General features: G+C 34.9%; 1 protein-coding gene across 28 annotated transcripts in view; it reads right to left on the reverse strand.

The window, feature by feature from the left end:
• Positions 1 to 18,434, reverse strand: part of Ca-beta (Calcium channel protein beta subunit) — a 127,292-nt gene that overhangs the window by 18,068 nt on the left and 90,790 nt on the right. For 3 of the 28 annotated variants that reach the window (XM_085196370.1, XM_085196347.1, XM_085196302.1), the window contains exon 1: positions 6,387 to 6,565. The exons of 16 other annotated variants lie outside the window; for them this stretch is intronic. In XM_085196370.1, coding sequence (XP_085052496.1) covers positions 6,387 to 6,446 — 60 coding nt within the window. In that variant the 5' untranslated portion in view covers positions 6,447 to 6,565. Of the gene's footprint in view, positions 1 to 1,741; positions 2,080 to 6,386; positions 6,566 to 18,434 lie in introns of those variants that run through there. 9 more of the 28 variants (XM_085196328.1, XM_085196337.1, XM_085196363.1 and 6 more) reach the window with 7 other exon arrangements.

An 18,434-nucleotide genomic window follows, 5' to 3' on the forward strand; every position in this document is an offset into this window, starting at 1 on the left:
ATTTAAAGCTTCTAGTGATGAGCTCCATTTTTCGCTCGTCGCTCATCAAGGAAACATTTGTTTAATTAACATATCTACAGTTAGATAGTTTCCCAGCGGAAATTGAATGTATAACTATGTCATATAAGCAAATGTGAACTATTCCGTAGTATATTTTGCATCATATACCTATGTAAAATATAATAGTATAGAAATGTCAGTAGTATCAGTTTTTCAGCATGCTACCACCATCACGAAAGGTACTTGGTGAGAAGAGCTGGCAAAAAATTCAACAGTTGCTCTTTTACTGAAGAATAATAAGCAGAATCCATCTCTCGAACGGTATAAAGTTTTGTAGTTGATTAAAGAATTCCACTTTATTCATATTTGGGATGCTTTTGTTTCGTTCGTAGTATATTACTTCCTAGTCTTCGTAGTGATTCGAAGTCACGAACGAACTGACCAGGAATAGTTGAAGAGAAGTTTGGCTATATAGGAAGAGAACCTCGGAAAGTGGGAAATTAAGGCTCTTTCAAAGGCGCCCTTTAAACCTATTGTTAGGTCACAAGTTTCAGGGTGTATGCCCAACACCTTGCAACGCCATGGGCACGATCATTTAATTAAAAAGGATAGAAAACTGCTTTCCATGGGTTTAACGTGCCCATTACTGGACTGATGTCCATAAATTAAATATGATAATTTTTCGATCTTTCATCAGCTACCTTTGTTTACACTCTACACAATGTAGGCTGGATAAATACATGAAAATATAAAAAACAATCCATTACCAAGAGATAAAAGCAGCATAAGGCAATTACGGTAGTAGGTAGTGCATCGTTATCTGTCCATTTGACAGCGGTAATTAAACCGCGGCACAAACTTGTGATAAACACCAGACCCGCAAGATATACGAGCGTTCCGTTTGGTAAAAGAAAATTTTAAAATTCTTGATAAATATATGTTTGGTTCAGTGGTTGGGAAGTATGATTGCTTGGTACGTAGTAGTGAGTTCAAAATCGAGATAAATTAATGATTTCAAGTTAATGCTTAATTTATGTTTATGTCCAAATATGGATGTAAGAGTATCGTTACTAAAATATAGTTTTTAATGGACGTCGAGTGCGCTATGAATAAAAAACGATTAAATGAAAATTCTAAGAGCAAATTACCGTTTTTTCGATAACACAACGCAACAAGTGTAGTTAAGCGCATTTATGATGATTACTTAGTAATATACATGATTAATTACTAAGTAATGCACTTTTCCATTAATTGTACTATTACTAACTTCGATCATATACATATCTACATGGATTTGATTACTACGTAATAAGTAATGAAATTTATGTATGAAGCGCCCATTTTACCAAATATTTTCACAAAAAATTAAGTAAAAAATGAAAATTATAAATTAAATTTAATTAATGGTAATTATAATTATTAAATGAAATGTACATTACCAAACCAATGGTTTGTATCATATGACTGACTTATGACTGACGTTAAGTTTACAGCGAATTCCGAGCTTTTAAATAAACAAGCTCTGTCACGAATAATGCGTTAATATGTAAATAAGAAAAATAGCTTTTAGTTTCCTAGCTTTTAGTTAACAAAAATATTCTAATTTGTTTGTGTCATATCGATAATAGTTTCTATTATGATCGTAGCACAACTAACACTAGCTGCTACCTACGTTTATACAATACCTATCCTGTTTACTAGTACACTACGTTGTGTTTACACAATAAATACGCGTAAATACCTGTGAAAACGTGTAAAAAGCTATAATATAATCGCAATTCCACTCAATCCAAACGCGTTCCCTTTACCCAAACTACGGAGGTTCTTCAGAAACTTCCAAAACAGTCTCATTGCGCACAATTCACAGCACTGAGGCAAACCTGCGTGAACAACTTGTTGTATCCGTGCCCTTGGTTGTTGTACCCCATCATGTTACGGCATGGTGGCAGTGGTAGGCCGCTCTGGGCCACCAGCGGGATACCGTCGTGATCTGCCGTCGTGTCCGCGCATCGGCCGCTGGGCAGGCCGTTAACACAACCGACAAGAACGGAGCTTAAGCCCGTTTTGATATCCCATAGTTCCCCTCCCAGTTTTCCCTCCCTCGCCCCCCATAGTGAATGGGTGCGCGCGCAACGCTAGCACTCACTGTATACAGTGCGAGTAAATATTGAAACGTTTCCAGGACATTTTACTTTGACGTAGAACTCGTTGCGTTTCAGTTGTAAAACTTTGATCGATTCGCTTTTTGTTGTAGCTATGTAGTTTGTAATCGATATTTTAGGAATCGATTCTCTCTAGGCGGAATAGAGTGCAGCTAGCGTTAGTTATTTCTTGTTGTGGTATAAAAATTATGTTTTTAGATTAAAGTTTAATCAAGATTATAAAAATATTTAATTGTTTTAGAATGTCGACCCACTGATTCGAATTGTCACTAAAAGTTTGTGTTTAATTTTATTCATGAGATCTTTTATGTTTTAACAATGTACCATGACTAAATATGCCGTCACCAGTATATTATGATTGTTTAAAAATAAATTAGCTACAAGTACTTTTGAATAAAAATACAAATAACAATGCATGCAGATATAAAAGTATACAAATTCCCATGAATTTAATTAGTGAAAACCATTTTGTTTTTTTAGCCTCGCGCTCTCACCCTCGTACGTACAGCAGGATAGTAAGAAGAAATCAAATTTAAGACATTTCCATGTCGGTCCCGATGCACCACCCAATTTTTGAGACATTGTGTGTAGAGTGACGATGAGTTCCACTACCAAGAAGTACTCACCGCCACACTTGACGAAAATTAATGAACTAAATTATACCATTATATAATTTAAAAAGAAATGAATTCCCAAAAAAGGAATATATTTATTTACAAATATACATTAAGTTTACGCGTAAAGTTGTTTGTTTACGTAGTCCCATACAAAGTTATCGTAGCGGCAATGCGTGGGTTTATTAAGAGTACTGCACGGGCACACGTACTCGCCGCGACGTTCAACTGACGTCACAAAATGACCTTTGATCTTATGTACTTTTATATATACATATATATGTAACTAGCTTATATGAGACCGTCGTGGAGGCATGTGACTGTAAGCCTTGTGTGGGTTCAAATCCCACTTGGGGGAATATTTTTTGTTGTGTTGTCATTTTCTCGTTGCTACCAAAGAAGCAAAGCGTGTCCACTAAATACGTAGTACGCAATATCTCAAAAATGAGAACGCAGTAGTTCCCGAGATCAGTGTGTTCTATTATACAAGCTCTAAGTAGCTACGTAGCTTTTAGTATATTCCAATTCAGGTAACATTCCAAATGTGTGTCCTGTTTTTCTGTAGGTCATTAATAATAATTTTCAGATATTTGAAGTCAATTTATTATTTAAATTTTCCTTTATGTAAATTTTAACTTTACATGAAAAACTACGCATGAACTGAACGTATTTCTAAGTTTTATTATTAAGAAAATAATAATTGAAATATTAACCCCAATATTTCTAACACTGTTGTTACTCAATTAAAAAATAACCTTTCAATGCAATCTCGATTTACTTAGTCATAATTAATTGAATCAAGCACACAATATCGATATCGATTATGATTTTTCAATAAATTCCAACCCTATTCTTTGAACAATAGAACACAAATCACCGTGTCATTGACAAAATTAACAAACCAATCAAACATTTCGCAAGTAAAAAAATACTTTATTCCTTAATAATAGAGTTCATAATAGAAAAAGCTTTTAGTTGCAAATCAAATTGCAGTATACGTTAAATTTGTAGTTATTTTAATGGAATTTATACTTTGTGCCTTTGTGATAAGGTTTATTTTTGTAATGTGTGAGATGCGCTTGCGCGTCGTTCCGATCGATGGTATCCGCCGCGACGGAGACGTCGTTGACCCACTTGTGACGTCGCCGATATAGGGTTGTCAAAATGTATGAATTAAATGACATATATAAAAAAAATATAGATATATATCATGGCGTAATGGGACGCGAAGAGACGTAATACGCACCCGACAACTGTAGGTTCAATCCCCATCCTCGAAAATTAGGCGGAAAGTAAGCTATAGAGTGTTTACATACTAGGTTTCATCTTCCTATCCTGCTATGCAGGGAAAATAGAGAAAATACATAATATTATTTTTTCCTAATACGTTAATTTCCCACTTACTGCACATATGTTCTAGACGATGAGTTACCGAATAGTGGAACTTAACGCCACAGGTGTGTGAAAGACGTTTAATATTCTAACATTAAATTGCTTATTCGACGGCGGTACCGAAAGCCACGATTTACCAATCTATATCCCGAGAACTAAAATTCAAATTTGGCTTAAAATATTTTTTTTGTCAAAATACAGTGTATATACAGTACGATATAATGTTAATACATGTTAATTAATACATTAATATAAAAAATGCATATTTTTGTGGTAACCCTCTCCCGAAAGCTCCACAGCTGACCGCTGTCATTCAACTCTAGTTTATACAAGAATATGGAAACTTTTCGGCTAAATATATATTTGAGTGAAGCAAAGTATGAAATGAACTTTGGCTTAGAATGGAAGCTTTTTCACTAAAAGCTCCTGAAGTTAATAAAAACAAAAAAGACGTTAGTTTTCTACTTTCCATCCTATTTTCGAGCCATTATGTGTTGAGTTACAGAATTTAGCGTTTCGCTTTATCTTCTTTTGTGGAGGGAGGAAAATAATTTATTTCTTTAAGTTGGAATTGAAACCCATACCTGTTGCATCCCTACACAGTGTACCACGCCGTGTTTTTTATTATTGGTACCTCCCACGGTAACCAAGGCAAGGTCAGAGCTCTTCTAGCTCGGCCTCCCCAAACCCCGGCAACGCCGTAGGGGGCTATTAGGGCCAACAGCATACTGCCCAATCGAAAACGAACAACTTTCGCGCTTACTACCGGCCTCTAATTCAAATATATTCCCCGAAGTGGGAACCGTGCTCGCCATCATTGCAAGTTCAGCGCGACATCAAAGGTACAGCACTACACCGAACTTCATAAGATTTAGAGAAATACGAGAAAAATTTAATAAAATGACTCTTCGATCAACTATACATAGTTGACTGTAATTTCTTGACTGGGAATCAAACCCACAGGCCACAGCCCTTCGCGTATGCCGTCGCATTCTTTTGCTGGTGCCCCATGACTAGCCTCAACTACTTGGATAGTTTTCTGTTTTACCCATTTATACTTAATATACCTATTTATTTTTAGTTCATAAATATAGATAATAAAATTAGGCAATTCATTCTATATTAATAAAAATCGTGATATGAGAATAATATTTATATGTGAAGGAATGTTACGACGGAATGAGTCTCCGTTTTATGAATGGTGTATGATTCATCACGTGACGTTCTGACATTTTACTCATCGCTAACATTTTACGGGTAAGGTACTCGTATATAGCAAATAGTAAAAGGTCGGCAGAGGAAACTTGAAACACTATGTTTTCCACTTTCTGCTGTTTCCATACATACATGTTGATTGGCGCAACACAATGCCGCTTTTTCTTGTTACCAGAGCAAGGAAATTAAAATAAGGTGACAAAGAGGTCTTGGTCAATGGGGAACGGGGTGTCGTAACACTAATCTCTCTGTCTAACATACTGTGTGCGGCATACAGTGTGAGTTGAAAACATACAACTAAATTATAGCATTTTAATTAAGTACCTATTGAAGGTTCGTAGTTTTGAAATAAATTAAATTTTAATAGTTCCTCGGCGTTTGCTAATTGGTGCTTACAGTGTTGATTGCGACAAAGCGAGCTTACAAGCTATTTGCAGAGCCGTTGTTAATTGACAAAAATGACCCAATTTTATAGCTTAAGGTATAGTTTTATACAAAATACAATATTTGTATTAGCAAAAAGGTAATTTAACTATTAACCTACCAATTTCACTTTTTTTCAGTTTCATGCTGTGTCGCGCATACGAGTCCGTATCTTTGCTTATTGAATTGCGGAACTGAACACCGCATTTCGTTTTGCCAGATATAAACTCATTACTATTACAATGGTAAGACCTCAAAATTGCTTATACATTCTTCTGTATACATGCGACTGTTCAATTCCCACATATACCAATGAAATATTTAATATTTTCATTTCCTTGCCATGGTAACAAGGCAAAGCGCAGCGTTGAGTTCCGCTACTCAACACGCAAAAGTTTTGACCGTAGGTTCAGTGACTTATATTAAAACGATTAACGTGACTTACCGTAGCGTCCGTTCATGGACTACCCAACATAATAAGAACTACAATTCCAACCAGTACTTCTTGAGATTATAGTGCTTAACCAAACATACTCAGCTTTATAACATTAGTAAGGACATAACCTAAAACTGTACGTACCCTCCTCCGAGCCCTGAATCTCGGCCTCCTAAAATGATCCATGGCTACAGTCTTTGTCATAATAAACACATTGTTACAATTTCACTTATTTCACTATAATAATAAAAGAATAATATATATATTATTCCATAGTTTAAGATTCACTAAAGACAGCGTTCAGCCAGAGCTCGCTACGGTCTAAAAATATAAGCGTATGGGAACGACGTTTGCTACGAAAATGTTTGTATATGAGGTATACATTGATAGTTTGTTTTAAATATTTGTTTTAGATTATTTTGTTTGCTGTAGAAATAAGATTGTATTGTTTAAAATATAGGTTACAATGTCATTAAATTACGTAAAGCACTCGGGTTAGCCATCCCAGGGAATGTACCTATATCTAGATCTACGTCAATATCGTCGATTCAAATATGATTGACATTTTGCTTCTGTATCGCTATAAGCTATTACAACTATATGAAATAAACATACTTATAATATAAGCTATCACAAATATAAACGCAACGATTGTGGGTTTGGTTTTTAATTTCTCGTCTCGTTCATTATAATATTTGAGTGCATATTAATTATTTTTTTATTAAAATTAAAAAAAATACGAAAAGTGCACTAAATCTCTTAACGTTCAATGTACACTAAAATAAGAATATACATCGAAATTAACAACTAACATCGTCATACATTTTAGTACATTATACTTTAGTATTGTCAATATCACCCCTATTCTTATAATGATAAGGTTTATTTTACATGACAGGAATAACACGATTTGGAGCCAGGAGTTCCGTATGTTTCAACATTGATCTGTCAAAATTGACTATAGTGTTGTCATTTAGTGTAATTTCTTACCTACTGTGTGTAATCTTACATTGTGTATATTTAAACATAACATTGTTGCCTATTAAATAAGGCCATCGTAATAAAGTGCGGTGTTAAGATCCGCCACTCAACACTCTTTCGAATTCGAGGGGAAAGTGGAGAACGGAGGGTCTTGACACTCGCTATACCTATCCATCTGCAAGATGCATCGTGAAATAAAATATAAATAAAAATTTACTAAATACCCTCATAATGAAAGTTGTGCAATTCAAAAATAGTTAGGACATCACTATAAAATCTCGCTATTTTATAGATTTTTATTTGTTTTTTTTTATGTATGTGTATATAAGTGAATGGTAAACGATAAAGGACCGTAGGTTGGTAAATTTAAGATAAAGTATTTAGGTTAGTTAAGTTCACTTTAAGCCTTAATATAAAAAATAATAATATGATGATACCCTCAATATTGTTTCTTACAAATCTTTTGACTAAAACCAAAAGGTTATTAAAGCAAGTAAAACAAGCAGAAAAAACTTAGGACTATAATACACTTAATTGCTTTTTATTCGTTTTTAGTTGATTGAATTTATTTTAGTTACATTTTTTTTGGCATTGCTATATAAATTGTAAAAGTAGTAACTCGCACATTTTTTTTAATGTAAACATAAGGAAATACAAAATGTTTTTTAAATAATTATAATATTTAAACATTCCATTAAGTGACTTGACCCCACAAAGTGCGGATGTTAAAAAAGAAAAATAAAGAATAATAATTAGTAATTAGAGGATGTTCTTCATTTTCGCCTTGACATCTTCACAAAAAATATTTTAGAGGATTACGGAAAATATTTTGTTTTATAAATATTTACAGTGACATCTAGCGGAAAGTTTCAAAAAGCTTTGTGGTAAAGTAAGCGATGAGACCTATAACATATTGCTTGGGCTTTAGATCGCTAGGTGGCGTTATACAGAATTTTAAGTTTCTGATAAAAATGTTAGATGGCGTTACACGACACAAGATAATTTATGTGGTGATTTACTCAGAGTACTAAATATAATTATTGTTTTTATAAATAATGTAATGAATTAGGAGGATGCCGGCTTTTGCCGTTTTGCCCAAGGCAAAAAGCTCGGCGTTGACTTCCGCCACTTAACACGCAACGTCTCCAAAAGGTTAAAGCTTCGGTTGTAGGTTCGATTACCACTCGGAGAAATAAAAAAAAGTTTAATATAAAATATTTAAATCTATTCTTCTCATTACACACTTAAACGAAAAAAATCAACGTAATATAATTGTCAAAGAAGCTACAGCCTAAATATTTCTAGGCGAACCGTTGTATCTCGCATGTTGTAGAATAGACAGACCGAATCTAATAGTAAGACTCTCTGTTCTCCACGCACGGCCTAATTTTCAAGAGATTGCATGTTGAATGACGGAACTTAGTTCAATTAAATACTTTTAGAAATCTAAATTTCAAATTTTATGAAAATCGGTGCCGATTTAATTTTTTTTCCATACAAACTTTCAACCCCTATTTCACCCCTTTAGTGTTAAAATTGTTCAAAATCCCTTCTTAGTGGATGTCCAGATTACCAAAGTAAACATCTGTCCAAATTTCACGTTTCTGCCATCAGTGGTTACGGCTGTGCGTGCGTCTTACCTCAGTCATTGAGGACAAGTCCTTTTATATATATAGATATTTATTATTTATTTTTCCTCGCTCTATTAACGAGGCGAGGCACGGCGTTGAGTACCGCCACTCAACACACAATACTTTAAGAATTCGGCGAAAAGTGAGGAACGATAGCATCTTAATGGGAACGGTTTCTTAACACTAGGGTACCAGGTTCCCTATGCTACGTGCGGGATACAGTGTGAATCTAAAAAAAACTTTTCTCCATTAGACAAACAAAAGTACCTATAAACATACAAGTGTTACTTATAAACTTAACCAAATATGTCGCCGGGTGAACGACACGACACGACAATTCTATTTCAGTGTAATAATTATATATATATGGAATTAGAGTGAATGTCCGAACGGTTAGAGCTTTAGTTGATCATATTGTTAATGTTGAGAGATTTAATACTGTAATTATAATGTTTGAGCTTATTTAGAGCTTTAAAAGCCGGCTAATTCTGGAGGCCTTGCGTGTTGAGTGGCGTAACTCAGCGCCGCGCTATGCCCTTTCCTCAGTATATAATGTTTTTGTATAATGTGCATGCAGTACTGAAGATTTATATTTCTATGTAATATTTCAATATTAATATAGAGGCCAGTTGTGACGCAAGGGCATAAACGTGCGATTATAAAAGCGACAGGTTGTGAGGTCGGTTCCCATTCGAAGAAATGAAATATTTAATATTTTCATTTCCTTGCTCTAATAATGACGCAATCCGCAGCGTCTAGTTCCGCCACTCAACACGCAATATCTCAACCATTGAATAGAAAGTGCGGGAACTTAGTTTCCTAACACTAGATTCACGAAACTGAAGAAGTAACCACAAAAACAATTGGGTAAATCTACATATTTAAAATTTCAAAAGACAATAATTTTTGTATATAAAAAGATAATAAAATTAGTCACGTAACACGCAATACGTGTTTTACACATAATATTCGTACGTTACGTTCGTCACCTGGACGGTGGCCAGAGACGCCGTCACGGTGACAATGCTTCATTCATAACAGTCGTTATAATTAATCAGGGCTTGTTAAGAAATGTTTTATAATTTGCTTATTTTTTTTGTAATTTTTGACTTTTAACTCCATTGTAATGATATTGCTCATTTGGTGCAACAATGACGTAATTGCACATAAAAACTATTTGCAAACTTTAACTGTATTCTTTATAATATTTCAAATATGTAATTTGCACTTTATTTCATTTACTATAATAATAATAATAATAATAATAATAATACTTTATTGCACATGAAAAGAAAATATATACATATAAAATTTACACAGAAAAAAAAAGAAAGAAAAGAAAAAGAAGGATACATAGGTACTTAAATTAACATGTGCAATGGCGGCCTTATCACTGCAAGTGATCTCTTACAGGCAACCATTAAAAGTGCAGGACTTATGAAAGAAATTATAGTAGTAAGTAGTAGCGCAAAAAGTATTATTTAACAAAGTAAAAAAAAATATATAATTAAATAAATAATATATATATATTTATTTAATACACATACATACAAATATAAAAACATATACACACAAACTACATACATACATACACATACATACATACATACATAGACACATACATACATACATATTAAAATAATACGGAAATGTATACATACGTACATATTATGATACTTTATTTTAAATATTGTTCTAAGTAGTAATTTTTAAGCCTACGCTTAAAAATATTTACTGACGGAGATCGTCTAACTTCACCTGGCAGAGCATTCCAGAGTTTTACTGTTTGGACAGTAAAAGAGTCTCCATAGCATTTAGTGTGACATGAGGGGATTTCTAGGAGGTTGTTGTTGCGGGAACGAAGGTGTTGGGAGTGGAGGGCGTTCGACCCCAAGAACTTAAACCGTTCTTTGAGGTACGAAGGAGTGACAGGGTGGTAAAGGATTGTGAAAAGGAGAGTGAGAGAGTGTAATTGTCGTCGGTCTTTTACAGTGAGCCATTTAAGCTGAGTACGGTATTGTGTTACGTGATCAAACTTTCGCAATCCAAAGATAAATCGGATTATAAGATTCTGCATCCGTTCAAGCTTATTTAGTAGTTGTTGAGATAAATCTAAGTAACACGAGTCGGCATAATCAAGTATAGGGAGAAGAAGAGTTTGAGCCAATGAGATTTTAGTCTTTAATGGTAGTAGGTTCTTCCATCTTCTCAAACTTCTTATAGCACAGAAGATCTTACGGCTGAGCTCGGCAATTTGAGGCGACCAAGAAAATGTGCTGTCCATTCTGACTCCTAAGTTCTTGACACTATCACTAACCTCTAAGCAGACATTGTCAAAAAGGATTTGAGGGAGATTTGGTTTTATTTTAAATAACTGCTTAGGATGCCCAAACATACATACATTAGATTTACTTGGGTTAATAGATAGTCCGAACGATTTACTCCAAGAACTAATTAATTGTAAATTGGAATTAATTTCATCTATCGCTCTGGGTGTGTCATTAGCAGGTACCGTCTTATAAATTTGTAAATCGTCGGCGTAGAGATGATAAGATGTTGATATATGTGGAGTGAGATTGTTAATAAAAATGGAGAACAGTAAGGGAGACAGCACACCTCCTTGCGGTACGCCAGCGCCTAAATGACATTGAGAAGTATGCTTCCCGTCATGCTTAATGCTTTGAGTGCGGCCGTAAAGATATGAGGAAAACCATTCAGTAGCTTTTGAAGAAATGTTAATGGACCTTAGAATTGCTAAAAGGATGTCGAAGTCAACTGTATTGAACGCATTAGAAAAATCCAATAACGCAAGTACAGTAACCTGTTGGTTATCAATGCCATGTCTAATGTCATCACATACTTTGTTGAGTGTTGTAACTGTACTATGGCCAGGACGGAAGCCGGACTGGAAAGAGGACAGGATATTGTTTTTATATAGGAACAGGTATAGCTGGTCGTGCACAATGCGTTCAAGTACTTTGGAAAGGAAAGGAAGTATGGAAATTGGACGATAGTTTGAAAAGGAAGTGGGGTTGGATATTTTTGGAATAGGGATCACTAATGCATGACGCCAAGCATCAGGAAATTCGCAAGAGGATAAGGAGCAGTTGAAAATGTGACATAGGATAGGAAGAACTGAATTAAGGGTTAACAAAATCATGCGTCGGCTTATGTTGTCGCTACCTGTCGCATCAGATTTGATAGCCATCACATGCCTTCGTACTTCTGCTGGAGTAACAGATTATAATAATTATATAACCGCAATTTTGTTTGCGTGGACTATAAAACATAAAATTCTGGTGTTTTTTGGTTTCCTTGAAACTCCCAGTGCTCCTACTTTTAAAGGAACCTACATGCTATACTACGCCACGCGGTTCCGGCGGTGCCTTGCCTTACTAAGAAGCCATACATCTAACCAACGGCAGAGCCAGACAAAGAGCCAACAGAAGAATCTTATAATGCAAACAACTTCAATGATCATATTGAACATTTCATGCAATGCTGAAGACAATTTTCCATCCTATTACATTAAAAATGCATCCAAACTCCATACAAAAATACAAACAAAACCAAGAAGCGATTTGATTTGAACCTGTCACAGAACAGCAGCAGGTCTGGCTGAGACAGGCCGACGCTAATGATAGCACGTGCGGCGCGTACGACGCTGGTTAAGTGGGAACTTACGTTTCCTGAGTGCGTCCATAGTATATAGACAGAGGAGACATGGCTTGAGTGTAGGTATCCATTTTTTTATTAGCTTTACGCTGTATCCCGAATATAAGACTTAGTGTTATGACTCTCTATTTCCCGCGCAACGCCAAAGTTACGACATTGCGTGTTTAGTGGCAGAACTCATCTCCGTGCTCTGCCTTATTACAAGAGCGGAGAAATATCAATTCCCAGAATTTACATTCAAATGCTGGGCGGTTGCATCAGGACAGCTTCAAACTCTCAAAATGTATAAAAAGCAGAATCACCTAAAATTACATAGCATTTTAAAACTCAACATTTCCATATTATAAATTCTTGTAATAAGTAGCTTTTATAAGAGTTTAGACAATTTAAATGCAACTTTGTAATTTTATAATAATAAAAAATTTGCATGATTCATATAGGTACCTATATACTATGGTATGGTTCATACAACACATATAAGAGTAGTTCTATAAGTAAGCATTTCTTCTTAGTGAATTTTGGATTGATGATTTAACTACGGGTGTTAAACACGAAATATAAAATGAAATGAGGTAATATTTTGGTTTATTTTTTTACTTTTTTCAGTACAGGTAGAATTGTTCCATTGTTGAACAAAGGCCTTTCTCCATTTCTTTCACTCTGGTCTATTTTGTGCTAATTTTTTTGTTTCGTTGTTTGTATAGTGCCAGTGAGAATAGAGCCCAACATTTAATATCTTACAAAATCGTGCTGTGCATTTGGCACGGAGAGCTTTAATACTAGTTTAGCATACGACGAGAAACTAGTATAGCATAGCATAGTACAATATAGCTAAGTTGAGCTGATACAGCATAAAGCTGAGAAAAGTTAAGAGGCTTGATGACACGGAAAAGTGGAGAACGGCGAAACTCCCATACATAGTCCTCATAATAAATTTAATAGTGATGTGCAAAGATAAAACAAATATTAGTAGATCCTTGCTCTATGTCACGCGACACAGTCGACACGGGGGCGTCTCTATTTCGGTGCGGCTGCAATAACAGTACCGATGGTATTTTTATTACGCCCGCCAGTTTTATTTCAGCTACAATTTGACAAAATAAAAATAAGGACGTACGTAATGTGACACGTGCTAGTGATGTACTTTTGTCGTTGGATGTCGGTGTGTACTTTTTATCGAGTGTTTGATAGTTTTTTTTAGGTCTTTTGACTTACATCACTAATTTATAGTTTATAAAGAGTGAACATATTTTTAAAATGTTTTTTTCGTGACGCTAAAGTAATATTATAATATGATTGTAATATATTCGCCGTTCTAATTAATTATTGTTTTATAAGTTGCTTGACATCTCCTTAAAGCGTGAGAAGCAAAGAAAAAAATAATTTATCACTAGTTTCTGGCTTTCTTAAATATTAAGGGGCTCTGACAAGACAACGCGCGGCTTTGAGTTCCCCCAGTGCTCTATAGTACACAGTGTTTTATTAAGCACATATTAATGTCTGTAGCGTAATGAAGAGTGTCTTAACACTAAATTCTATCTGCCTTACTAAGACTTAATAGTAAACATCAAACAATAGTAAACATCGATATCACACCCCACACATCATTATTAACAGCGTCCACGAGTAAGCATATGTACATTGCTGTATCAAAAGGGTTTCATTTATAAAAATGAATACAAAAACAGCAATGGTCACAAAACGCAGTCAAATCTGAGAGCCTTTAATGAGAGTGCATTCACCTTGCCCAAAATGTAGTGCGTTTCGGAAAATAGACTCGTTTCCGTATCCCGGCACTTGGGATAAATTGAAAGGGTGATATATATAACGCGACTAATTAAGTGTCTTTTGGTTATGTTTCACTTAAAAACTATAAATAAAAAACAGGTTCACGTTTTTTTTCGCATAGCATAGTAAACAGATGGAACCTAGTGATAGGACACTCCGTTTTCCACTTTCTACGAAATTTCCAAGATTTGCTTAATGACAAATCCGTAGCCAGGAAATGAAAATAATTCAGTCCCCCAAATGGGAATTCAAATCCACAACTATGGTGTTTTTGAGTCAGACATCCCACTACTTCACGACCGCCTCTAAAATATAATTAATATTAAAAAAAACGTTTTTGCTTAAAATTTGAAAGGTGCGTCTTTAAATAAATATTTTTATAATATTTTTTTTCCTTATAAATGAGTATATTTCATACAACACAAATTAATTTTCATGTTTTTCTCGTGCATTAAGGGCGAGTTTTTCTATTTTCCTTCATAACGAGCCCGTATATTCGAGACATCGTGGAATGAGTGCCACTCATTGTTCTAACAAGGTAATGAAATAAAAAAATTCTTTCGAGCTTATAATATCGAACTCACAACCACTTGATATACCAAGACAAAAGCTATTCCATTTCACCATATTTACTTATACAACAATAAAAAAATAAGTTATATAATAAATAAAAAAATAGATAAATAATAAAAAAATAAGTTCGATTGCCACTCGTGGCATGAATTTTTTAATAATTTAATTTTATCGATCAAATACTGTAGCAAATCGCGACGTTGACTTTCGCCACTCAACATGCAATACCTAAGAATACGGCAAAAATGGGAAAAAGGAAGTATCTTAATGGGAACGCAATGTCTTAGGAAGAAATGAGAAGAGTAAGAGTTATTAAAATAAAGCAATGATAAGAACTAGATCATTCCCAACAAAAAAAAGCAATTATCATATATTTTACACACTACTAAAAAACAAAGCTTCCCTACGAATTATTATGCGTTGTTAACATTTATTGTAGCTATACACTCCGTTATAGCGGGCGTTAGCAATTTTACAGACACGCAATAGAAGGTACCCACCACCTGTCCTCCTGTCCTCCTGTCTCGCTGTCGAAACTTTGATGGGGTACGCGGCCTGGGGCTGGGGTACCACGCGGGGTGTTAGGTGGTGATATTGTAAAGTGCGGTGAGTATTTCGTAAATGTTAAGTATTGGGTTTTCGATTTAAGTTTGGTTGGTATTGTTTTAACTGTAAGATAGGTGTGGGGGTGTCTAGAGATATTTTTCGGTGGGGGCTTTTGTGGTTTACACAAAAAAATAATAGGATATGTATGTAGATAGGTGTTTATTTAACAGAGTTGATTATTTTTCAGCTTTCAAATAGTAAATGAATATAAAAATAAATTCGCTTAAGTGCGAGGACTCGCCTATCGAGGCTTCCGTACCTATTTCAGGATTGTAGGTCGGTAAAATATGGGTAAAATATTTTGTTATTTTAAATTTTAAAATGAAATTTTCACACTATATCTATTAAACGTACACAATTTATCTTTATATATCTAATGTGACTCATTTATAGCGAGGGCAACACCGTTCAAAAAAGATGGCTGGCAATTATTTAAGGGAAATAACTTCTATGAACTCTGTCTTTCGCGTGTTGCGGTTCACGCGAACGGAAACACATGAATTATGATTACAGAAGAGCTTAGAAAAAGTTTTGTTTTCTGACAATGATTTTATGTTTATTAGAATACTATGAGAGCAATAAATTTTCATTTATTCGCTCTGGTAACAAGGCAAAGCGCAGCATTTGAACTCTGCCATTTAACACACAGTCCCTCAAAAAGTAGGCAGAAAGCTGGGAACAGAGTATCTAAACAAATTAACACCAGGTTAAGTTTTTTCTACTCTCCTATGCGAGACAAAGCGTTGTCACGTTCCACCTGAGCCGAGTGTGCAAGCGAGAGCGCGGTACAAACGATAGAAAGGCACGATCGGATTAAGCGTTGTCCCTTGTCGCATCTTTCCATTCATTGTTACGGAGAAACTCAAATCCACGCTTTTGCTTTGGTAACAGAGCAAAGTAATATTAATATTAATTAATAAGAATTCGTTTTCCAGAGAGGGTATCGAACCCACAGCTTACCCGTTTCCAGTCAGATACTATACCACTGAGCCACGAATACATCTTGTTAATTTAAAATACTTATAACTAAATAATATTACTCCATCATATCTATGTAAAACCACCGCGAGGCATGGGAGCTGTAAGTTTTGCAATTAAGTGACACGCGAGGCGCCGACATCGCGAAGAGCGACTTGCCACGCACTGGTGTTAACTCTTATTGATTGAATTTCAATACTATATTGTTTCTTTAGCTTCACGCAGAGGCAGAGGGAACATAGTGTTAAGACACTCCGATCTGGAGCTCAATGATGGCAGAACAGCTCAACGGTACCTTGACGCCAGAGCGGAAAACTTAACTAATTGATGAATTACTTTTACTGAATGAAATGCTTGTCTAAAAATATAATGGAAGGTAAAAAACTAAACTTTAATAAATTCTTAATAAGTCCGTTAGGTAGATCGAGCACTGTGTTGAATTCCGCCCCTTGAAAGACAATGTTTAAAAAATTGGGCGTAAAGGGGAGGACAAAGTGTATTAACACTATTTAAACGGTTGCCTCTGTATATTCTATTCTATGCCTGGATAATCTCCTTCTATTCAAATAGATTTTGCAATCGAATTTGGCTCGTCGAATGAACATAAAACTACAATCAGCTTGGAATATCATAAGAATTAACTAGAACTAGAAGAATTAACAATTTATTAGATACGAATAAAACATATTTTCATTCGTTTTCTCTTCAAAACCATATAGCAATAACCGTTTATTATACATAAAACCTCGAGCGTGACACTAGTTTTAACATTAAAAAAAACAAGTATTGTACCTTAACACTAGGTTCCCTCTTGGTACCCTGCTATATGCGAGATGCAGCGTGAATCTATAAAAAAAATGTTCACTTCACAGTCTAATAGTTGGATTAAATATACGCGTACACGCGTTTTATTTTGGCCCTGTAATCTGCCGCCCTCACGCTGAATCACGTCGACGTTGTTTCTATTTCTAATATAATCATGTTACATTTGTTGTAATGGCTATTTCGTTTTATTAACATGTTAGTACCGACTCCTGTATTTTCTTGTGATATTTAGATGTATTTTTGATATTTACTTATGGTTGATGGTTGTGGCCTTGGTCTCTGGGCGAGAAAGGCTCTATATATTTATTTATTACATTTTTCAGGCCAGCGTTTAAATGTTAATACGATAAGTGTCAGTTATATTCCAACTCAGGAGAATGAAATATTTTTATCCCCTCGCTTTAACTCTGGTAACAAAACATAAAATTGGGCGGAGAAGTGGAGAACGGTATGTTTTAACACTAGGTTTTCTTTGTCTTACTATCTGCGGGATACAGCGTGACATAAAAAAAAGCTTCATCAAATTATGCCGATTAAAGCGTATAAATTCTAAAATGACAAACAATTGTACAGCGGTAAGGTATTTCCGGTACTATACACAAATGAGACACACTTTGATTCAGACTATATGAGTACTTTTTTAATTATAGCACCGATTTTCATGAAATGAAGACTATAGTAAGTATATAATCCATGCCATGATCTGAAGCCATTAGTGGCGCAGAGGGACATCGTAGACGGTAAACTCAAAGATTGTGGTTTCGATACTTATTAGGAGAATTATTTATATTTAATTTATTTTCATTTTTCGGCTCTGGTACACGCATCACGACGTTAAGTTCCACCACTTCAAAACTAGCTTCCCTCCACCTATCCCGCAGTGCGTGAAAGATCATAAAAATGCTCTTTTAACAACTATTAGTACAAAAAATGCAAAAATTCTCAGCTTCATAGATTAAAATTAACAATTAGTTAGTTACATATTAAACGCCGTAATGTCACCAAGTATCACAAGTCCAAAGCTCGCGGGCCGGGCCCAAAATAGAACTAGCAATATGACCCAACGCCAGTGAAAAGGAATAGTTAAAGCAAAGAGAAAATATATCGTTCAACGGACTCGTGAATAATCTTACAA

Source organism: Heliconius melpomene, chromosome 1, assembly GCF_056956725.1.
Source record: "Heliconius melpomene rosina isolate 202511_hmr_F chromosome 1, ASM5695672v1, whole genome shotgun sequence".
Lineage (NCBI taxonomy): Eukaryota > Metazoa > Arthropoda > Insecta > Lepidoptera > Nymphalidae > Heliconius > Heliconius melpomene.